This window comes from Gastrolobium bilobum, unplaced genomic scaffold, assembly GCF_033153095.1.
Source record: "Gastrolobium bilobum isolate Gb01-03AN ecotype WA unplaced genomic scaffold, APGP_CSIRO_Gbil_v1 utg2193, whole genome shotgun sequence".
NCBI classification, from domain to species: Eukaryota; Viridiplantae; Streptophyta; class Magnoliopsida; order Fabales; family Fabaceae; genus Gastrolobium; species Gastrolobium bilobum.
Window position 1 is genome coordinate 179,116 of NW_026897609.1, and position 24,413 is coordinate 203,528.

Consider the following 24,413-nt stretch of genomic DNA (forward strand, 5'->3'; position numbering starts at 1 on the left):
GCACAGGAGAACACCAACAACAAAAAGTCCACCTGACTTGAAGAAAGTCTAGCAACAGAAAGTCTTATGCAATCTGCCAAATGAAATCATGAAATTCATCTTCTACAATCATGGCTTGTCTGGCCTCATAGTACTTCCAAAAAATTGTTGTTTGACAGTTGACACATTAAAAGAAAGTGAAAATTCTAATTTAAAGTAAGATGATAGTTAGAAAAATTACAATGTAATTATACCTGTGTATATGGTACTTGATAGATATATGGAAAACAAAATGTTGTTGGAAGAGTATTATCATTTGTCACTTGAGAGATATATGGATCATTTGCCACTTGAGAGACATACGGAAAACCAAAAGCTGGTGGAGGTGTTGAAGATGTACTAAAATCTTTGGCACTGGTACTTGTAGCTTTGCCTAAATCACAAAAAATAAAATAAGATTAAAAATAATCATATAATTCTATAAAATTAAAAAAAGTATGATCCTAATTATATTATTCATTTTACCTTTATCAGCATGAGATTTGCTTCGAGCTTGTGATATATATTTTTTACATCTTTTCTTCTCTAGTTGACTTTTTAGTCTAGCATTTGTAACTCCCCTTGCTCGAACACGTTGGGGATCTAATACCCTTTTTGAATTTAATTTACTATGCTCATTGGTTTTTTCAATTGCCACAGATAAAGAATCAAATAGTTCTTCATAGAATTCTTCAAAAACAACATGAGTATATACCCGTGCAGCTTGTTCAGCCATACCTGCAAGTTTGTTTACCTGAGGAGGTGCATATTGATTGCACTCAAAGTCTTTTTGCAACTCTGACCAACGTCTACGCTCCAAAACTTTCTCATAACGAAGAACAAATTGAGTAAGAGACATTGTCTTACAAGTTACAGTACGAAAAATATTATTCATACTCTCACTTCTTTGTGTTGATAAGATGCCAGCTGAAAAATAATTCTTGCTAAATCCCGGGCACCAATCTTGTCGTAACTCATAAAAAATTTTCAACCATGAACATTTTGAAATATCAACTTTTGTGAGTAAACGGGTCCATACTTCTTCAAACTCTTGCTCATACTCACAATTATAAAGGCACCTATTAAATAGAACCTTAAAGTTAGGTTGCCTCAAATAATATGAAAGATGCTTAGCAGCATTTTGGCTAATATGCCACAAGCAAAGTCGATGTTGAGATTCGGGAAACACTCTTTTAATAGCATTTGCCATTGCTTGACACTGATCAGTAAAAATTGTCTTAGGTTGCAATCCACCCATTGCTTCCAAAAAAGATTCAAATAGCCAAATGAATGACTCTGTTGTCTCATCTAACAAGAAAGCACAACCAAACAGAACGCTTTGTTTGTGATGATTCACCCCAATGAAAGGCGCACAAGCCATATTATACTTGTTTGTTCTGTAAGTTGTGTCAAAAATGACTACATCTCCAAAGTGACTATAATCTGTCCTTGATATTCCATCTATCCAAAAAAAATTGGTCATACGATTTTCACAATCAACTTGCATTGTGTAGAAGAAGGACGAATCATTCGCTTGTATTTTTTTAAAGTGGTTAATAACACTTTGTGCATCTCCTGCTTCAAGAGTGTTGCTTCTTTTGCTTTGTAAAAAATTATCACAATCATGTTTTAAAAATCCAACATTTTGGGCTCCTCCAGCAACTTCAACAAAATATGAATACATACCACATGGTTTTATACCAGCATTATCCATATTTTCAATCATATTAGCATGCGCTTCATCAACATGTCTTTGGGATCTTAACATAGCTCTCGCGCTTGATTTCACAAGATCATGATTATGATCTGGAATGAATTTATAAACAATCCAATTATCCTTCTCAATCTTAAAGCATATCATAGCCGGACAACCCGTTCTTGTTTCTCTTCTATTTACTTTCTTCACATATGAAATTGAGATTTTTTTGGAGATTGAATGCAAGGGTCTTTCAACCTTCTATGTCCTTCTCTTCCACAAACAAATGATCTTTGGCTTATGGTTCCATCTGCTAGTCTTCGATACTGCGATTTTCTCACAGTAAAACCAATGAATTTAGCATATACATTATAGAACTTATAAAACCAATGAATTTAGCATATGCATCATTCCAATTTTTGGCTCGCATCCATTTTCTTCTATGCTCACAACTATTGGCATTTCTATTTGTTCATCATCATATTCACTTTCTGAAACGTTCACTTCACTAGATGACAATGATTCAGAATAAAGCATATCCATGTCGCAATTTCCTAAAAGAATGCAGCACAAATAACACTTGCAATTTAAAGAACGGGGAAAAAAATACTGAATATTCATTTAGAAAGAGTCAATCATGTAGCAGTTTGTGATTATATGGAAATACCTTGACGAATCGTGCTTGAGTCAGTTGGCTGCATTTTTTTCTTTCTAGTTCTTTAGATTGCTTATATAGTTTCCAACCCCTGTTAAAGTTGGCAGCGACAACCATAAAGACAAAAACAAACAAATAAATTCAAAGTTATGTTTGGAAGATTCTATTAACATGACAACTTAAGTCTTTACCTGAACTTCTATTCAGTCTTCCTCGTTTTTATTTTGTCACTGCAATCTCTTAAAATAAAATCAACAGTATGAGAGAGAAGTAAAAGAGGAAGAAGACAGAAATGGAAGAGACGGGATAGAGGCAAATGAAAGAAGTGGGAAAAATGGCGGGAGTCAGGGAGTAATGGGTAAAAAATTAAAACGAAAAAAAAATTAAAAATTTTAATGACACGTAGAAAGCTGACGTGAGTTATTGTTTCCAAATGTCATGAAATGTATGAAAGTAGTACTGAGCAGTGGGTACTACTGTACTACTTAAGATTTATCCCCAACCAGGTCTGCAAGGCTTTTTCAGCCACGGGGGAGTGACAAGTGCCTTGTCCATAGTAATTAAGTAGCTCAACGACTATAATGCTGTGACAGTTTGAATTTTTTTTTCATTCCGTGGCATTCAGATATATTATTATGAAAAAACTACTTTGGTGTGCGTAGCTGGAAAATTTGCTACTTTGGCCATTCCATTAACACGTGGGCAACCAAACCAACTAGGCCTGCAAGGCTTTTTCAGCCACGGGGGAGTGACAAGTGTCTTGTCTATAGTAATTAAGTAGCTCAGCGACTATAATGCTGTGACAGTTTGAATTTTTTTTTCATTCCGTGGCATTCAGATATATTATTACGAAAAAAAGCACAATACGATCAAACACCTAGAAAAGGGCATTGTGACAAGATTCATTTTACCATATATTTTTTCAAATCTCAAAATCATGTATTTTGGAATTATAAAAGAATTTTTATTTTGGAGTTATAAAAGAATTTTACTTTTATCTCATTACTTGCATAACATAAACACAATATATATGGGAAACGTATTTCTTCAGTCACTGGAGATAAAGTTATCTCCAGTGAGCTCAAAATGACGTCGTTCTGGGTTATAAGATTAAAAAAATTATAATGATAAAGACTAATATAACCCTGCAATATATTAGAATTACAAAAATACTTTGATTTTTGTCCCAAAACGACGTCGTTTTGGGCTCACCGGAGATAACTTTATCTCGAGTAACTGGAGAAATCCTTTATCCTATATATATATATATATATATATATATATATATATATAGGGGTTTACATTTCTGCAGCTACTGTAGTTGCAGCAATCAAATACTTGCTATATATATATATATATATATATATATATATATATATATATATATATATATATATACTTGAAAGCATTAAATGAGGAGAATCATAACCATACAAAGGATGAAAGCATTAAATGTGGAGAATCATAACCATACACTTGTCGTTGCTGTAGGTAAAACAGCTGCAGAAATGATTTTACCACATATATATGGGTTTCTCTTTTCTCATGCCACATGAGGTTGCATCTCTCATGCCATAGACACAACAAGTGATGGGGCCCACCACTTGTTAAAAAAAACAAAAAAACAAAAAGGATTACACAGATTTCGATGTCTCACAGAAAGCTATCTCCTATCACATGAGAAAATGATTTTCCTATATATATATATATATATATATATATATATATATATATATATATAATGTCTCGAATTCGAGAGAGGGAGAATTTTTAAAGTGGTCCGGTTGCACCTTTATTGAGTGTTTCATTTTCCCAAAATAAAAATTTCTTATGACATTTTTATCCATGTCATTTTATTTATTTACTTCCATGTCCTAATTTTTTTCTACTTTTTGAAAAGGTGCACCTGCATCTGGACCAGAGTAACTTTTCACCGAGAGAGAAGAGTTCCTAGACACGAGAACAATTTCAGTACAACAGGAGTACTGATCAGTAGATATGACTGTACGACACGAAATTTTGTATTATATATTTTTGAAAATACATATAATAAAATATAGGGGTAAGAATTATAACAACCAACTAGGATTATTACCAATATTACTACCAATCAATTTCACCGTTAGATCGATTATATGGATCTAACGGTTATATTTATTTCCATCTTTGTATGATTATGATCCCCATGTTTAAAGTGAAAGTATTAAATATAAAAAATCATAATCATACAAAGGTGGAAATACATATAAAGTATTAAAATGGAAAATCATAATCATACGAAAAGAGAAATAAATATAATCATTGGATCAATAAAATCGATCTTACGGTGAAATTGATTGATAATAACATTGGTAGTAACTCTAATCGGTTATATTTTGGACACACTGATCAATAAAAATTAATATCATATGACATTTTTTGAAGAATTATATAAATTCTTTATTAAAAGATATTTTTATTAAAAATATTTATTTTTATCATATATAGTATTATATAGTGCATTACCAAATACCAGATGATATTATCTTATACAATATATTATTTTATACAATACCGTGTCAAACGCTGGATAGTATTAAAATTCAATCAGGTCTTATACAATCAGACCTTATACTATCAGGTCTTATACTATCACGCCTTAACCTATACTATGTACCAAACATGCGCTAAGGATACTTGGAAAAGTGAGGTAGAGACATCATCATATGCTGGGCAAAAATCTATGTTTATGCTGGTCGCAAAGGAAGAGAGAAAGGTGAGGAGAGAGAAAGGGTAAAATGAGGAGAAAGAATGAGAAAAAAAAGATGTTTTTATATCATAAGTATTGACCGTTGAATGAGATTGTAATCGAACGGTATTAAAAGGGTAGGCAAAATAAGAGTAGGTAAAATAACCTATTCCATATATATATATATATATATATATATATATATGAGAGGTTATTCTACATACTATTTTTCTGTCTACCTTTGCTTACGACTCTAAAACATCATTAGATCAGAATTTTAACTAATATTTATTTTTCTCTCTCTTCTTGATATTATGATCTAATGGTGCTAGAGGGTGGTAGGCAAAGGTGGACAGTAAAAATAGTAAGTAGAATAACATATCCCTCTGTGTATATATATATATATATATATATATATTTTTTTTTTTTTTTCTTTCTACGAAATAATAAAAGTTGATATGCACACTCCCATTTATCCATTATATCTACTCCGGGAGTACTGTATACACAAACAAGTGAACAACACTGCTTGAACCATGTTAAATGTGAGTAAAATTTCTTTACAAAGAAACGGAGATATGCATAATAAGTGCGCTCACCTCGAAATTGGATTGAGATTAAGGAGAGAATCATGGGGTCATCGGCGTCAAAGCGAGTGAAGAATTGTCTATCGAACTCGACCCAATTCGACTCAGCATGCGACTCGGCCTTCTCTCACTGTCTCTCTCTAACGCAGCACGCCTTCGAAGGAGTGTTTCCCTACCAACTCAACACTGCCTCCGATCACATCCACAATCTCATCTCCAAATCCAACGCCCCTCAACCACTCATCCAGAAGTGGGTCCCCACACCACCCGATCGGTCGCAGGTTGACTCCGCCCTCCGCCGCGTCACTTCACCCGACCAGATCCTCGGACCCGTCGTTTTCAAGGCATGGGCTCTTCAGCTATACACTGAAGCCGTGTTATCCGGCGCCGGAAAAGCGGTTATGGTGCGCGTTCCTGTTGGTGTCGCCGGGATCGTCGGAATCGGTGCCCTAACTCGCCCTTCCCCGCAATTGCTTGGGACCTTCGTTGGAGCCTACTCACTTGGCGTTGCCCTCTCTATTTTTCTAGGTTTATCCGCATGAATTTTATTTTCTATTATGTATTTTTGAATATTAACTTCAATCTTAAATGTGCTTTAATGTATATTTTCCTCTCTCTTTTTTTCTGCCTTTATGTAAAAAAAAAATGTGTATCCTTCTAGAAGTATTGAACAATTTTTAGTTTAGAATTATAATGCTAGCATTCTATTTTGTTATAATTAATAAAGTTTGAACTTTACTTTACAAGATGATTATACCTATAAATCATTTCTTCTGCCTCTTGAGACTTCTTTTTTATTCAATAGTGTTGTGCTTCACTTTGGCTGTTTCACTTGCTCTTGGAAAATGTGGAAAATATTTCCTTACAAGTTATTTAGGGAAGAAATAAAGCCTGAGCCCCAGTGATTATGTAACGAAACCTACTTCATATCATTTATTCTCCTTTGGAAAATAATAATGAGTATGGCTCAGACAAATATATAAACCACAAGAACAAGCCTTCTCCCAACATATGTATATGGATCCTTTGTAATCACTCTATCTTGGGCTGTGTTATCCATCAGTGGGATGTATTGTGTATGAGAATTGGTTTAGTTTGGAGTTGAAAAGGTTGTAAAACTTATTCCTTTATTATATAATATAATCCTTTTTTGAAATTTATGGACCAATTGTTGACTTTTGCTGTTTGCATTGCTAGAGAACACGTTAGATGATGATAATCTTGCAGAAAGAAAAAAACTATCTTGGGGCTCAAAGGTATGGGTCAAATGGAAAATAGTTTGTATGTCTAGTTAAGGAATGGGATGAAAATTTGGAAGTAACTTCCTTGCCAAGTTTTTTCCTTTCCCTGTGTTGCGACCAGAAGTTATCAAACGTGTGAAATCCTACAGTGGAAGAAGCTGTATGCATGCTGCAAGTTCTTGGCTCAATCTACACTGTTAAAATAATGTCAATATAATTATTAAATTATTGTTACTTTTTTGGTGTAGATTGTGCCAACAAATGGTGGCATTATAGAGTCTGAGTCGACCTATCTATTTTGCATGAATTATATCATGCTTCGTTGTACAATGTGACAATGAAAAGTTAAGTGGAGGCAGATGAATTATGTGATACAAGTCATGCTAAATATTTTTTTCCAATTTCATTGTTTGACTGTTTGCTTTGAGCTGAAAGCAGAGCTTCCTCCTGGAAGAAGAGGCACTACTAGCACAAACACTGGAATCCCATTTGGAGATGCTGAGATTGAGATGGAACTCGGTCAATTGAGGCAAAAAGCAAAGGAATTTTGAAGCACGGAAATTGTTTTTATTTCTTCGTATTTCGTGATTGATTCTAGTTATTTATGTAACGTATTAACATTGTACAGCTAAGGGCCAATGACATATATATTGTATGACTAGTGGCCAAAATTTGGATGGAAATGCATTCAAGTCGGAACCCATTTTTTAGTTTGAATCAGTTTTTGAAACTTTATGTAAAATATTGCTAGAATTGCAGCCATGAGGAATGGGACCCTTGAAGCTAGTGTTGGAACATCATTGGCTTTTTTCCACTAAGCCAATATTTTCTTTTTTGTTATAGTACTCTTATTATATTTATGGGTTTAACTTTTCTTATGTTGTAGGATTGTAAGAGAGAAAAAAAGTAGAAAGAAGTTAAATGTGGGTCCCATATTTTATATTCAAAAAGAAAATAAAAATTAATTGACACGGAAAATGAATTTGTGTAGAAAAATGGTGTAATCTCATGTAATATGAGAGTATTATTTCCCTTATATTTATAGTATATTTCTATAAATTTAGTTTGATCGGTTCGATGAAAAACCTTCCGGTTGAAACATTGACTCAGGAGTCAGGATCTGTCCAAGTCAATAATCGATCCGACTTGAATAATATTAACATCTTCAGTGTGATGTTATTGTGATACACGTATCGTCAGGCTTAGTTTTTTTGACAAAAATATGCCTGAACAGCATATAAGGTTATCCATTTTCTCGCTCATCCTATTATGTTCAGTTCTACGGAAATTGTTTTGGTGTTACGGATCTTTTACTCATATTGTGACACGTGTTTTATTTTTGTCAAATCAATAATAAATAATTTATTTTAAAATAGGAAAGAGAGTGATTTGATATAAAATAAGACACATAAAATGCACTGAAGTTTCGATATATCTATAATACCAAAGATATTGTCGGACGAGGAGTTCATATTATAAGATGGCCTGCAACTGCTAGATAACTAAGCTCAAAATCAATCTCGTCGGTAATCCCCGAAATAGAAAACAAAGACATTTTAAATTGTCATTTTACCCCATGGCCATCCAGTGGTTATGAACCTATTCTTGACATTTCGTACTCGATATTTCGTGCCATTTAACTTTCCAAAATTACCAGTATAAGTTAGGTATAACCTACTGCTATTTCCATTTTTCTCTGCCATAGTCCATTCAAAATATCAAACACGAGTAAGGTAGTCAATTCAATATTTCAAACTTGGAACAAAATAAAATGATGCCCCACAATGAAACTTAGCACGGTAACACCATTACAATGTCGGCATGACTGATCAAATCATCAAAATACCCTCCAGGATTTGGCCTCGGTGATGAGTTGAACAAGGAGACATTCGTAAGAGCAACATTTTAAACTGTGGAAACCATGTACTCTGTTTGGACGGCAAAACCAAACTAGGTATGTTTCAGATTCCATTTGCATGCCAGCTTTCCTATGTTCTTGGTCAACACGTACTCTCTTCTGGTCCCCAAAAAAGACTAAAGCACAAACCAACATCCTTACTGATTCCTTGCCACTTACCACACTATAAAAATGGTCATCACTTCCTTCTTTCCTACACAACCCCCCAACCACAAGAGCTTTCATTAGTAAGGTAGTAGCCAGGCAGGACAGCACAACCCTTCTTTTGTTTCAGCTAAAGTAAAGACTTTCCAGCAATGAATTCCAAAAAGGCATGCACCCTTTTCAATTTGGTCGCAGTTGTTATCTGCGTGGCATTTTTTATCATTCAAGGTCAAAGAGGGGTGGAGGCAAGCAGGGTTTTATCGGATTCGGAGGATTTTGCGAGTGCTAATCACCTCCAAACATACACATCATCTTATGAGAAAGCCAAGAACACCATGTCGTTTTGGTTGCAGCGTTTGGCTTCTGGACCAAGTCCCAAGGGCCCTGGTCATTAACCCGTTCTTTCATTCAATTATTCAACATCTCACCCAAAGAACAAAAAGCACACGCACACATAGATACCATAGTTAATTATTTTATCATTTTTTCTTTTCTAAGTTGTTGAGATCAAATTCAATCTCGAATTCATATGCGTGTGTATACAAAAAATAACGTTGAATTGAAAGGAGTCTTCATTTTTGCCTCATATTCCTCACATCCTACTTTACAAGGATTACCTTTTCTAAGGGAATGGATCTCTTAGAAGCAGATTTGAATTTGATACGGATGTCATTCATTGATGTTATAATTATCGATGTTTTCTCTTTGATTTTATCCAACGATGTAGTAATATCAAAGCCTAACTTCAAAGCAACATAATGAATTATTGATAGGGAAAAGATCTTTTTACAAATTACACTAAGTATATGACTGATCATACATTCTTAATCGAAGTATGACCGGTCATACTTAGTATAGTTTGTAAACAAAAAATTTGTAAATATAACATTTCCCTTGTTCATATATCATTTATTCATACTACATAATCATCAAATGTGTTACATGTATAACGTGGCTAGCTACCTCAGTCCTCAGCAAGTAAGATTATCACCAGGAGCAACACTCAATTGTGTGCAGTATTGAGTGTAGTAATTAACGCGCTTCTGAACTGTAGTGGGGCTTGCACCATCACATTCGAGTCGGCCATTAATGGCTCTGATGGTTGCGCCAAAGCCTTGGCTGATGACGGGACGCACGTGTTCCATCCAGTACCATAATGCTGTCTTGAAGGACACCACAGGATCGTTGGCCACTGTCTCAGGTGAGTTCAATCCATCGAAACCGTTGCTCTGTCCAGCTGGTCCGTAGTTAAAGTTCCATGATAATTGGATTGGTCCACGCCCATAGTAGCCTTTGTTAGGGGCACACGGGTACTGTGTGCTGTTTTTGTCACAATAGTCCTTTGATGCACCATCTATCTCTTCAATGTAGCAAAAATCTGCATTCCCATTTCAGGATTAATTGAGTTCAGACACATAACAACAACAACAACAACAAAAAGAGAGAGAGAGAGAATAATAAGAAACATGAAATTTACTGAATTGGGAAAAGTACCTACAACAAGCCAAACCATGTAGCTTACATAGAACAAGAGAGTAACTAATTAATAACTAAAGGCCGACTCAACACTCAACTAATCTCTAACTAAATTTTAATTGTAATATTTTGTATGTGGCCATGTTAATTAAAGTTCATCAATCATCCCAATTAACAATTAATCAATAGTTTATATATGAAGAAACAGGTTACTTCTTCTGACCTGAAGGTCACACGTTCAAGTTTGGAAACAACTAGCAAAGATAAATTTACATACAATCAACTCTCATCCTTATCTTCACAAGTCAGGAAGTCTTGTGGACCTAGCTTTGCCCTTTAGTTTGGAGCTGTAACGGAATAAGAGCTAGATCCGTATCCTTAAAGAGATTAAGTATCTCAATATCTGGGGTGCTTGAGGAGACAATGGTATGGACCAAAACTCTTAGAGGGTCACTGTAAATGTAATCTCAGAAAGAGCTGAAAAAGGGGAAATGTATAGGTTACTAGGTCTCTAAAATTCGTTATGAAAGTATAGAATATCATATGCCTCTTCAAGAGGAGAAAATGGGTTTATATAGTTAGAAAAATATTCGCTAAAGATGAAAGAAAGAGGTTAAGTATCTCAATATTTGGATGCTTGAGGAGACAGTGGAATGGACCAAAACTCTTACAGAGTCACCGTAAGTGCAGTCTCAGAAAGAACTGAGAAAAGGGAAATGTATAGGCTATTCTGTCTCTAAAATTCATTATGAAAATATAGAATATCATATATCTCTTCAAGAGGAGAAGATGAGTTTATATAGATAAATGATGAAAGAAAGAAGTGAGACAAAATAGTTAGCCAATTTCTCATAATTGCAGTGAAGAACTACTACCTCACCATAGTACCTATACGATGGTGAACTGGGTAGGAGTGAAAGGAATCTCCTATGGTGAGATCATGTGCTCACTATGGCAGTGTTCTTAATGGGCCGGCCGGTGTATTACAAGTGGATTGTGAGGACCGCCCATAACAAGTTTATATATGAAGAAAGGTAATAGTGGTAATACTCACGTAAAGTTTCAAGTGTGAAATGAGCAAAAGCAGCTGCAATCTCACGCTTGGAGTCATCAACAGAACCAATCCTACCAAACTGATTGTAGGAGTTGAGAGCATCTAGAAAAGCAGATCGTGAGTAAAAGTCCTTCCCTACACAACCAGCACCAGCCTGATCAATTATACCATTGAAAAATTGTGGTGTGACGATGTCAGCAACGTTAACATCATTGGTGGGTGGGCTTTGGGTCTGATATCAAGGACCCTGCTTGCACCCTGTACCACAGTATGCATCACCATTCCCACAATACCCGTACTGGCTGCAACATAACCCTGCTGCACACCCACAGTTTTGAGCACTCACCATCATCATCATAACAATGGCCACCCCGAATACTGCTACAACAAAGCTTAATAACCTGTTTTTTCCCATCTTGAGGATGTCAAATTTAGCTATTTGATGAGCAAGGTTGAGGATACAGGGGATGTATATTTATATTGCTATATGCTAACTACTACGTACCTAAAATGTTTGTGCCTGTGAAGAAATTTCTATTCAGCTTTGTGGTTGAAATTTAAGTTTGAACATTTCATGTTTAAAATTCATTCCATTCTAGAAAATGTACACGTTGCTTTGTGGGTGGACTTTGATTTGTCAAAACTCAAAAGTAATACAATCCGAATATATATATCAATATGGTCCATGGATGGGTATCAGTCGTTGTGCTATTAAATGTTGTCGGTTGTGTCCATAATATATGATGTGTGATTTTGTCATCTGAATACAATGAGTCAACTTAAATAACAACTAGAAAAACTTTTCTAAGGCTGGGATTTTTTGTATGGTTTTTTTATGTACCGGATGGGTTTAATTTAAGGAAAAATATTTTTTTATATTGTCGGAGACATCTTGTAAGGGTTCAGATCTGTAACATAAGAAGGAGAAGGAAGGATTGATGAGATAAGAGTAGAGAGAGACAGAAATTAGAGAGAGGATTGTCCAACTTTTCCATATTTTCTATTCCAGCCCTTCTTTGGCTATATACTCGTATCACTTACATTATTCCTGTTTCTATTTTTCTGGGTTTTCATTACAACATCTGTTAACACTATAAAGTGGACCGACTATTGAAAATAGTCTGCTAAGTAATTGGGCTTCTTTCTGACTCTAATGGGCCTGTTCTCATTCAGTCCATCCAAGTGAGTCGCAACACTCCCTCGCCCATCAAAACAAACATCGTCTGCGATGTTGCTTGGGCCTGTGCTGGGTTGGCCCAATTCGTGTGCTCCCTACTTAGTGTAACTGAGTTGTCGGTGGCTGGTAGCCGTTGATAAGTGGGTGGACAGCTATCCAGCATTAAAGACGGATTGGATGGGGAAGGGATAAGAATCCGCGTGGCCTCCTCTTGATTGGCTGTAGGGGGCAGCAATAATGACAGGTTGGTGGCCCAAAGTCTGAATTGAAGTAGAGACAGTGGGACTTTGTGCTGTTTCATTTGCACCTTCAGTTCCCAAAGAAGTCCTTCGACGTTGAGTAAGGTTACTGTTGTGAGGCAAAGGGGAAACCTTTTCTATTACTCCGGCGGCCAAAAGGGACTCATCCTCCCATGTTGATTCCTCTTGTGGTAAGCCTCGCCATTGAACCAATACTTGAGGAGTATCTTTTCCGTTTTTCCAGACCGAACGATGGCCAACAAAGGCAGCTGGAACGTGAACCGGAGGTGTACGGTGGAGATCCGGTGGAAACTGGTGAACTTGATGACTTCCTGACGGCACAAAAGGCCGTAAGAGTGACACATGGAAAACCGGATGCACGCGAAAGCCCTCCGGAAGTTTAAGTCGATAAGCAACACTGCCGATACGTTCTAGGACTTCGAATGGCCCATAATAACGAAGACCCATCTTCTGCGAGGACCGGTGGTGGACGGACAGCTGCCGGTACGGTTGCAGGCGGAGTAGTACTTGATCTCCGACGGTAAAGGTAAGATCTTTACGTCTTTTATCAGCTTGATTTTTCATGAAAGCCTGTGCTTTTTTTAAATTCATCTTCAATGATGCGAGGATCTTGGAGCGCTGGTGAAGATCCGAGTCTACAGCTTCTATGGACGTGATTCCCAGCGTATAATCCAGGAGGCAAGGAGGAATCCTACCATACGTGGCCTGAAAAGGTGTGGTTCCAGAAGATCTGTTGAAGGTGGTGTTATAGTGAAACTCCGCCCAACTCAGAAACCGATGCCAAGCTTTGGGATTGTCATGTACGAAACAGCGAAGGTATTGTTCCAAACTCCTATTCATGCGTTCGGTTTGACCGTCTGACTGGGGGTGGTAAGCAGAGCTAAAATGCAAAGCTGTCCCATGGAGACGAAACAGAGTTTTCCAAAACTCGCTGGTGAAGATGGGGTCTCTGTCTGAAACGATGGACTTAGGGGCCCCATGTAGCTTGCCCACAGTATCCCAAAAAACTTGGGCTACTTTAGATGCTGAGTAACGTGATGGTAAGGCCGCAAAGTGGGCACCTTTTGTGAGCCTATCCACCACAACCAAAATGTCTGTAAATCCCCCGGAATTGGGTAAATGGGTAATGAAATCCATGGTCAACTCTGACCAAATGGATTCGGGGACCGGTAGGGGTTGTAGTAGACCATAGGGAAAATGATTCAAAGCTTTGGTTTTCTGACAAATATCACATTGTTGTATAAAGTGCTGAACATCCTTCTTTATGTGTTTCCAGGTAAATTTGGCTCCTAGTCTCAGGATTGTGCGTCGAATGCCAGCATGCCCGCCAACCTTGGACGAGTGGAAATCATGAAGAAGAGAAGGGATCATTTAGAAGATCCCATTTGTAAATCATGTAAAATAGCAGTAGCATAGGAGTCTTTTTGTAATTCGGACTGTATAAGCGGACTGTACTGAGAAGTAGGATAACTAATCAATTTGGAATCAGGGGATAAACACATAACACTCCCCTCCGGCTGGCGTGACAGTGCGTCAGCCGCAACATTGAGCTTTCCAGGTTTATACTGGATGGAGTAATTAAAACCGAGCAGCGCAAGGAACTGCTATTGGTTAGGTGTTTGAATCACTTGAGACATCAAGTGATGCAAACTCTTGTGGTCCGTCTTTATAACAAAGGATGAACCTAGAAGATATTGCCTCCATTTGGCAACAGCCGAGGTGATGGCATGCATCTCTCTGAAATAAGTAGATTTAGCTTGCATATGCTTAGATAATTTACGACTATAGTAAGCGATGGGATGATTTTCCTGTAGTAATACTGCTCCGATTCCAGCACCAGAAGCGTCCGTTTCCAAAACAAACGGAAGGGTAAAGTTAGGTAGAGCTAAGATAGGAGCATTAATCAATAGAGTCTTAAGTGCAGTAAAAGCCTGCTCTGCAGTTGGGGACCATCCAAAGGCATCTGTAGATAATAAGTCATTGAGGGGGCTGCAACTGTAGCATAGCCTTGTATGAACCGGCGATAGTAGCCAGATAAGCCCAAAAAAGCCCTTAGTTGTGTAACTAACTTAGGAATAGGCCAATCCTTGACAGCTTGTATCTTAGAAGGATCAGGTGAGACACCCTTGGCAGAAATAATATGACCAAGGAACTGAATTTCCTGCACAGCAAATGAACATTTAGAAAGTTTAGCAAAAAATTGATGATCCCGAAGTGTCTGTAACACCTGTACCAAATGCTCAGAATGAGCTTGTAGGGACGAACTGTAGACCAGGATATCGTCAAAAAATATGACGACAAAACGTCTGAGGAATCTATTGAACACATGGTTCATAGTCTCCTGGAAAGTGGATGGCGCATTAGACAACCCGAAAGGCATAACCAGGAACTCAAAGTGACCACTGTGAGTTCTGAAAGCAGTCTTGTGGATGTCAATGGGTGCCATCTTAATCTGGTGGTAGCCAGATCGTAAGTCCAGCTTCGAAAAAATCTGGGCCCCGTGTAACTCATCTAGGAGTTCGTCCACAGTAGGAATGGGAAATTTATCTGGTATGGTGATCGCATTTAAAGCACGATAATCAACACAAAAACGCCACGTGCCATCTTTTTTGCGAACCAATAATACTGGGGAACTGAAAGGAGAATGACTGGGTCGAATAATCCCATTGGTTAACATGTCGTTGACCATTTTCTCAATTTTAGTCTTTTGAAAATGAGGGTACCTATAGGGTCGAACCTGGACAGGTTTAGAGTGTGGAAGGAGGTTAATGTGATGGTTGGAAGGTCTGCAGGGGGTAAGAAGGTAATGGAATTGAACGCATCTTGAAATTGGGACAAAATTTGTTGTATTGGAATAGACTGGGTGGGTAAAGGTGTCTGTGGGGACTGGGTGGGTTGTTCACTGGTTAGGTACATAAAACACGATGAAACATAATTTTGGGCGACCATCTTGTGTAACTGGGCATTGGATATTTGGGAAGGACGTGGGTCTTGATCACCATGGAGGAGTATGGTGGAGGGGTTGTGGGTAAAGGACATAGTTAAGTGGGAGTAGTATGTAACAATAGGGCCCAAGGTTGATAACCATTGGATACCCAACACAACGTCAGCCCCTTTTAGGTCCAAAACAAATAGGTCCACAGAGAATATATTGGACTGAAGAAACAATGGCACTGCTACACACGAGGCCGTGCATTGGAGGGTATCACCATTTCCCACCTGCACTTGGAAAGGAGAAATGTGTTGCATGGTTAAATCAAGAAAAATGGCCATACGGGCAGTAATGAAATTATAGGTACTACCCCCATCAACTAGAATTTGTACGGACTTTCCTTTAATATCCCCTGTGAGACGAAATTATCTCGAATTGTGGTGGCCAAACAATGCGTTGAAACTAATTTTCGGGGTACCTTCAAAGGGAGGAGGAACCACATGTGGGTCAGGAGGTTCTGACACATCTGGACCTGGGTCATCGTTCGTTCCCTCGAAATAAAGTAAGGCAGCACGCCCTTTGCCCTTGTGACCAAAAGAGTATTTCTCATTACAGTTGTAGCATAGATTTTTCTCCCTTTTTAATTGCATTTCTTCTGGTGATAAGCGGCGGATGGGTACAGCTGGGATGGGTGTATTTGTGGTGGTAGTGAGGGTTGACGGGAGGGTTTTGGGAGCTGTGGACCAGGATCGAAAAGATCGGTTCTCATTAGCCTGATCTTCATACACACGAGCCAGAGAAAAAGCTTCGTGGTATTCCTGAGGTCTGAGAATGAGAACAGACCTGCGAATGTGTGACTTCAACCCAGAAATAAAAATACTACGCAGTAATGTAGCAGAGAGACCAGGGACTTTACTCACCAATTTCTCAAAGGAAGATTGATAGTCAAGTACAGAACCGGTCTGTTGAATTTTTGCTAGTGAACCCGCAGGATCGTCAAACTCGGACGGTCCAAAGCGGCGGTGTAAAGCCGTAAAGAAAGTTCGCTAGTCAATTAAGAGCCCATTTTGGTCAGAACCGTAAAACCAACTTGCAGCAAGTTCGTCCAAGTGAAAAGTAGCAAGGTTTAAACGATCAGGTAGTGGAACTTGGTAAAACGCAAAATACCTTTCAACAGATATGATCCAAGTTGTTGGGTCACCAGATGCGAAATGAGGAAAATCAAGCTTGACGTGACGAGATCTGGAATTGTCAGATCCGGGCGGTGGGGTACCCTGGGGAGTAGATCCCAAAATGCCTCGGTTGTTGGTGTTTAATTCAATCAACCGAGTAAGATCCTGGTGAAAGCGGTTATGGGAATCCTGTAATTGCTGTTGGGAAGTGTGTAATTGGAGATGAGAATCCTGAAGCGAAGTGTGTTGTTGTTCCCGGACCAACTCGGCAGCGCAAAATTGCTGCTCAAGAGTTTCCAGTCATTGATGTAATTCCCGCATTTTGGTGTTGTCAGCCATAAGGGAGGAAGAGGTGGATGAAAGCACCAATTTGTAAGGGTTCAGATCTGTAACAGAAGAAGGAGAAGGAAGGATTGATGAGATAAGAGTAGAGAGAGAGAAATTAGAGAGAGGATTGTCCAACTTTTCCATATTTTCTATTCCAGCCCTTCTTTGGCTATATACTCGTATCACTTACATTATTCCTGTTTCTATTTTTCTGGGTTTTCATTACAACATCTGTTAAGACTATAAAGTGGACCGACTATTGAAAATAGTCTGCTAAGTAATTGGGCATCTTTCTGACTCTAATGGGCCTGTTCTCATTCAGTCCATCCAAGTGAGTCACAACACATCTTGTTTCATATCATAGTGATAAACATGTGGGGTCCGTTTTTTATAAAATAAAATAAAATAAAGAGACTCACATATTTATCTCTATGACATGAGACAAGATGTCTCTAATAATATGATATTAATAAGGATTTTTTTTACCCTTTCGCCCCACATTAATTAATTAATAATATTTTCCCCTTACCCAAAACTATCCATCAACATGTCTCTCTTTAATCGATTAACTATAATATTTAATCGGTTAAATGGTCAAAATATGTAAAAAAAATTGACCCGAGTTTTAATCGATTAAAACGATTAAATATCCCTCGTAATCTATCAAATCTCGAGATATTTAATCGACTAAACCTCGGCAGAAATTCTATATTTACATTTCTCGGCATCATTTCAACTATACTCATTTTTTAAACTAAAATCTCCCTTGTTTATCATATGTAATCCAAACTATCAAGAGTCTATTTCATCCCACCATCTCTAAAGCCTTAATCTTGTGAAATAATTGTCATTGCACTTATATATTCCTTTGTTATTAGGAAAATCTGAACCCAAACCCCCAAAATCTGAACCCTAATTCCAAATTCGTGTGAAAGATGAGCTCAAGTCCAAACATGTATGTTACAGTGATCTACCACGATGGAAGGCATTATGAAGGTCCCAATGGTGTTCAATTTGAAGGGAAAACGAAAATATTGAAAATCAAACAGGGCACTACATACAACGAGCTCAGGGGGGGAATTCACCAAAAATTGGGGCTACAAGGCAGCCAATGCATTCAGCGGATGATAGTCAGGGTAGAGTCTACAGTTGGTAAGGATGCTATATACTACATCAGTACGATATATGTGATGATGAAGACGTGGAAAGTGTTATAGAAGCAATTGTTGACCGAAAATTTCAAAATTTTATTGAGATATATGTTGAAATTGATTGTGGTCAATCTTCATCTGCACCCATGCATACAAGAAGTCAACAATATTTTGGTCAAGAAGACAGAGTCGTCGATTTATCTGCACCTGCACCTGTCATAAGTCAGATAACATTGAGGGATATAGATGAGGATGAACACGAGGAGGATATGGAGAGTGATGAAGAGGGTGAACCTGAGAGTGTTATTTCACTATGTGACACCTCAGATACTGACATGGAGGGTGATTTTGACGCTGACACAAACTCAGGAAACCTGAGTTATCCGGTTATGCCACCACTTCGTGTTGATCCAATTAGCAGTGGTAAGATAGTAAACTAAAGTTTTAATTTAATATTTCATCTTTGTGTTGTTATTGGTACTGACGAAAAAGTAATGATTTAGACGTAGGTCCTGAGATTGAGCCATTTTGGAACGAAAGCCCGCATTATTCCTTCATTAATTGGGTTCACTCTAACCAAAACCTTTGAATAGGGACATAGCATCTCAGCCAACACCCTCAGATGTGCTGCCTCCAACACTGTCACAATCCGAAATCCCTCTGTCATAAAGAATGACGTATCCAATGATTTTGGTACACATAAGGGTCTATTCACATGGTCACGTATAAATGCAGCATGCACCGAGGGGTCATCCTCAAACAGGTACCCAAATGGGAGGTCGATGGGCTCAGGCTCAGCATCTTGTGGCCTTGAAGAAGAAGGCTAGTCTTGTCGTTACTTTGTCCATCTCTCACCGTCGGTGTTGCTTGATCTTCTGCGGCTCGCCATTGCAACAGAAACCCTACAATAACATAATAATGTATCAACAACCAATAAAATAGAATAATAATAAAAAATCAGAACATGCATAATTCGTCCAAAAATAAAAAAAGTTAAAAAACCATGAAAAAACCCTAAACTCATCAAAACCCTAAACTACACAACCATCAAAACATAGAATGGCCTTATATATCATGCCAATCGAACGAACCCCCTACCCATTCGGTCTACACTTCTTAAATCCAAAAAATAACAAAAAAAAGGTTGCAAAATGAAGCAAACTTACCATGGAGGATGAATAAACTAGTAGGAGAACTTGTCTTCTCAATTCACACGCTTGAACAAAGATTTGTGGAGCAAATCGGATTTGGAGCTTTTCTCTGGAGTTTAATCGATTAGGGTTTCAAAATAACCCCCTTTGTCAAATGGAGGGGTTTTAAAAAATATTATTGCCGATGTTTAATCGATTAACTAGAAGTTTTAATTGATAAGATATCCCGAGATTTAATCGATTAAGAGGGATATTTAATCGATTAAACATCGAGCCAACAATTTTTACGTGTTTTAACCATTTAATCGATTAAATATTACAGTTAATCGATTAAAGAGTGACATATTGATGAATGATTTTGAGTAAGGGAAAAATGGTTATTAATTAATTAATGAGGGGCAAAAAGGTCAAAAAACCGATTAATAAGACCCTTAATTTAAACCTTAAAACCTAGTTATGTAAATGGGTTCCAATCGAAACATCGAGTAGGCTTCTTTGGTGCAAAACTATTCAGATGAAACTATGAATGTTTCCTTTAAATTTTGTTTCCCTTGCTAACTTCTTGTTCTCCTCATTTTTTCAGTTAAAGTATGTACTTGATTGTCATCATCGTGGTGCTATACATGACTATATGATATTTGAATTTGAGTCATCTAGCTTCTATGGCTCAAAAAGGGGAAATTGTTTTACCAAGTATTGAGCTTTCTGAAGATTTATGTTATTTATTTACTTCCTGAACGAAGAAGCTGCTGACTTTCAATTTTCAAAGGGGACTTTAATGTTTGGAAAATATTTCTCTTGCTATGACATCATTATTACCAATCATGACAAATATAGGCAACTTTTGCTGACCACCGACTCAAAACAAATTGATATGTAGCAATAGGAACATGAAAAATCACTTTGGATTTTGGGTTACTGTTCTTTAACTTCTAATTCTACAATAATTTTACATTATGATCGAGCGACTTGCTTAGTATTCATAAGATTATAAGTTTGAACTTCAATATTATTGATAGATACTGATATGTTCACATAAGACTATGTAGGAGCATTGACTAAGGGTTTAATATTTATTTTACGAGAGCTCCCTCGGACGAAGAAAAATAAGTGAGGTTTGTGGGGAGTAAGGGTTTAATTCACCAATTATTTTTTTCTTTTAGATAAACAAAATTCACCAATTATAAATGGGGAATTACAAACACTTCATGAATAGTACTTGATCGTCACTTAAAATATTTCTCACAACACTCTTTTTTTCAGATAATTAGAAAGAAGAAATATATACTAGGAAAAAGAAAAAAGAATGACAGCTTACGGATGCATTGTTAATAAAACCGGACTGATCGGCCGGATCGATCTGGGAACTGGTAAATCGGTTATTTAACCGGTTCGATTAAAACAACGGACCGGTCATACATTAGAATCTGTGCGACCCGGTCTGACTCGGTCGGTTTTCATGAAAATCGGTGATCCGATCGGTTAATCGGTGACCCGACCCGGTCCAAAAAAAAAATCCAAAATTGTTTTTTTTTTCAAAAAAATTCACAATGGACATATTTGAATATTTTTTTGCTTATTGACTTACATACTTTATGTACCTACAACACTAATATTATCTCAATTATAAACTTTGCAGAAAATTTTGATTTGATTTATAGTTAGAGATGTTGTTTTCTGAACCTAAAGCCTCGTATCACGATCATTATATTTTTATTTGATTCTTTATTGGATAATAATATGTGATTTATTAATTTTTATATTAAAATATTTGAAATTTTTATAATTTTTTTTAGATATTTGAATATGTTTATAATTTTTTAATATAAATTATAAAATTGCATATAATTACCGGGTCATGCGGTTGAACCAGTGACCTAGTACCTCGACCGGGTCAATGACCGGGCCAGTTTTAATAACATTGAACGGATGTATTGTTTTTCCTTCTTCTTCAAGGAATCATGCATAACCTTTTGCTCTCGTTAAACTAATTTATGCTTCCTTTGTTCTGAAATGGTTGCCACCATCTTTTTCTTTTTCTTTTGGAAATAATATTTCTCATATTATAAAAGATAAATTGTATCTCCTACACACACATAAAAGTGTGTGAGATTCATATTTTAATTTTCTTCTCATAGCCTCTATAATAACGCTCACATGTAATTGTGGTTTTAACTATGGATTAATGATTTTATCATAATATTAAATAATAACTAGAGAGAAAGTATAAGAAAAAGAAATAAAGTCACGTTGGTGAAAAGTATTAAAAATGACAGTTAAGGGGGTAAAAATGTGAATAGGCAAAGTTACCCGAAAGTTAAAATTAAAATGGTAAATATTACCACAAAAATATTATAGATCAATGGGTAAAGTTGGATTGAGAGTTAAGTGAGCGGGATTGATAAATTTATACCCAATGGGTTAGTTTGAAACCACTTAAGTACCAAAAGCACTCAAATCCCTCTCATTCTCTCTTCTCACATGTGATTGTTGTAAGAACCTGCACCGTTAATTAAGGAAGTAAATTAATAAATTATGTGAAATTGGGAAATAATTCTATAATTGACCCTAATAATTATTATGAGGCTCTAATAATTATAGTAAGTGAGTAATAATGTTGAAAGTCGCTTTTCGGACGAAAAGTGCAGATACCGGTTCTGCTACTCAGTATAAATGCGTACCGATGAAGTATCCCGAAAAATTATAATAAGTGCATGAATATTCCTAGAATAATATGTAGGATTGTGATTTCAAGTTTCAAGTTAAAATAATGAGAAATGATGCCAGAACTGATACTGGCTATGGAAAAGCGCGTACCAGAAAAGTGCTGCGAAAAATAAAATAAAAATATGATAAATCTTAGAAAAATGAGTATGTTCAGATTCCAAAGTTTGGGATTAAAATGCTAAGCGTAGCAATTAATGTTAATATTGTGTGTTTAATTATTAAGTGACCTATATATATGTATTTTAGCACAAAACCCTAGGCCATGCTAGTCTTATACGTCACTCTTGAGGGGCTGGTCAGCTGGTTCTTGGTTCTTGTGTCTTCCTTCACCATTTTGTGACCAAGTTGTCACCTTTACTTGAGTTCTTCACCTTTGAGCTTGTATACACTTGAGAGCTGTCATTGTGAGGGGGTGAGGGTGCATATTCTGAGTCCTTTGCCATTGTGTGAAGTCAGTTTGAGAGCTGAGTTTGAGAGTTGGGTTGTGGGAACCTTGGTGATGGAATTTTGAGCTTCAAAGTGTCACCTTTGTGAAGAAAGAACTCATCTTGTGTACCATTTTTGTGCACCTTCTTGGTCTGCATATTTTGGAGCTGTTTGGTGAGCTCCAAGAGCAGTCATTTCTCTGTTTTGAGCCTTGGATAAGTTGTTCACCTTTCATCATGAGTTTTGTTGAGTAAAAGTGGAGTCTTGCCATGTTTAATGAGTTAAACAAGTAATCAACTGGTATGTGGATTTAAAACAGAATAAAAATGCATGCTTTAACGTTTGGAAGAGTTAAAAATGGAACCTTTGATGGGTATCTTCGCGAAATGCAGAAACTGCATTTTGTCGTGAAATATCCGAATATGGATATCCGGATATGATATCCGAATATTGATATCCGGATATGGGGATCTAGATATCCAGATATTGGCATAGAGATATCCGGATATTGATATCCGGATATGCCTCGACAAATATCTGGATATTCTGGGTTTGCGAAGAACAGTAGCTGCATTGTTCATACAGAAGGCTATTGGGGGTTTGTGGACCCTAGATTGAGGAAGTTGAACTTCTGCATTAATTTAACTAAGTCAGAATCAGGAGATTAAGGGCTTGTGGCTTTGTGTGAAGCCTTAAGACGTAAAACATAAAAGAGAAGCGTTGTCTTTATGTTTATGCTTATGAGCTATGTTTATTGATATGATTGCTGGTCCAAATCAGATTGTGATTCTACTGTGTTTGGACTGTGAGCATTGGTTGGACTCTTGGCTCGGATTGTTAGCTTGCAAGGTAAGCTTTCGTCTCCTCGATTTAGTCATGTTGTGGTTCCATCATACCCCATACCCCATGGGGGAATGGTTTATATGCATGCTGTGTTACATGCTTTGGATATTTTGAAATACTTTTTAGCTGATATGTGCAATGACTTATAATATGTATGTGTTGTTTCCACTTAGTCGGTTAGCCTGAGTATGTAGCATCATACACGATGGCGAGCCCGTGGGTGGGTGCAAGTAGTGTCTTGCATATTATGTGAGTAATAGACGTATTCCTGCATTTCTCTGATCAGTAGAATAAAATTGACACACATGACATGATTATCTGTTGCATTGCACTATTTTGGAAATTATAATGATAAACTGCTTTTAGAACTTATATTGCACATGTAAGTGAGCTTGGGGTGGAAGATATTTGAGGATCCCTTGTCTTACTGAGATTTCTTGTTTAGAGATCTCACCCCACGTTTGGGGGCGCTTATTTCAGGTTCAGGTAATTTGGGGGCTGATGCCTCTAGCGGCAGGAGGCCAGAGCTTAGCTGAGTTTGATATTATATGCTGACTTGTACGGATGCTGGATTTGGATGCTTTTTATGTTTTCCGCCTTTTATTATTATGTTAGTGATGTTGAGACTTAGTTGGGCTTGATGCCTTATTTGGTGAGCATGGGGTTTGTCCATGCCACACTGATGTTAGTACTTTTAGTTGGAGTTGTATAAACTGTTAGTTTATCCGGT

At 37.0% G+C, this 24,413-nt stretch overlaps 2 protein-coding genes and 1 pseudogene across 2 annotated transcripts; 1 reads left to right on the forward strand and 2 right to left on the reverse strand.

The window, feature by feature from the left end:
* On the reverse strand, positions 1 to 1,879 carry LOC133308553 (protein FAR1-RELATED SEQUENCE 5-like). Its single transcript, XM_061509188.1, has 3 exons — positions 505 to 1,879; positions 234 to 412; positions 1 to 133 (listed from the first exon to the last, which is right to left on the reverse strand). Exons 1-3 carry the CDS (start codon positions 1,877 to 1,879, stop codon positions 65 to 67), a joined length of 1,623 nt encoding a protein of 540 aa, XP_061365172.1. The 3' UTR covers positions 1 to 64.
* Positions 1,880 to 5,604: 3,725 nt separating this feature from the next.
* On the forward strand, positions 5,605 to 7,775 carry LOC133308541 (uncharacterized). The gene has a single exon (XM_061509172.1). It carries the CDS (start codon positions 5,729 to 5,731, stop codon positions 6,224 to 6,226), a length of 498 nt encoding a protein of 165 aa, XP_061365156.1. The 5' UTR covers positions 5,605 to 5,728; the 3' UTR covers positions 6,227 to 7,775.
* A 1,958-nt stretch (positions 7,776 to 9,733) lies between these two features.
* LOC133308535 (endochitinase PR4-like) lies at positions 9,734 to 11,952 on the reverse strand (annotated as a pseudogene).
* Positions 11,953 to 24,413: the final 12,461 nt, after the last annotated feature.

Excerpts from the sequence above, each read along its gene's own strand:
- LOC133308553 (XM_061509188.1), bottom strand. The coding sequence starts at position 1,879 with ATGATATGCTTTAAGATTGAGAAGGATAATTGGATTGTTTATAAATTC. Across the intron at positions 413-504 it reads CAAATCTCATGCTGATAAAG|GCAAAGCTACAAGTACCAGT; the intron begins GTAAAATGAATA and ends TTTGTGATTTAG. Across the intron at positions 134-233 it reads ATCAAGTACCATATACACAG|TACTATGAGGCCAGACAAGC; the intron begins GTATAATTACAT and ends ATTTTTTGGAAG.
- LOC133308541 (XM_061509172.1), top strand. The coding sequence starts at position 5,729 with ATGGGGTCATCGGCGTCAAAGCGAGTGAAGAATTGTCTATCGAACTCG.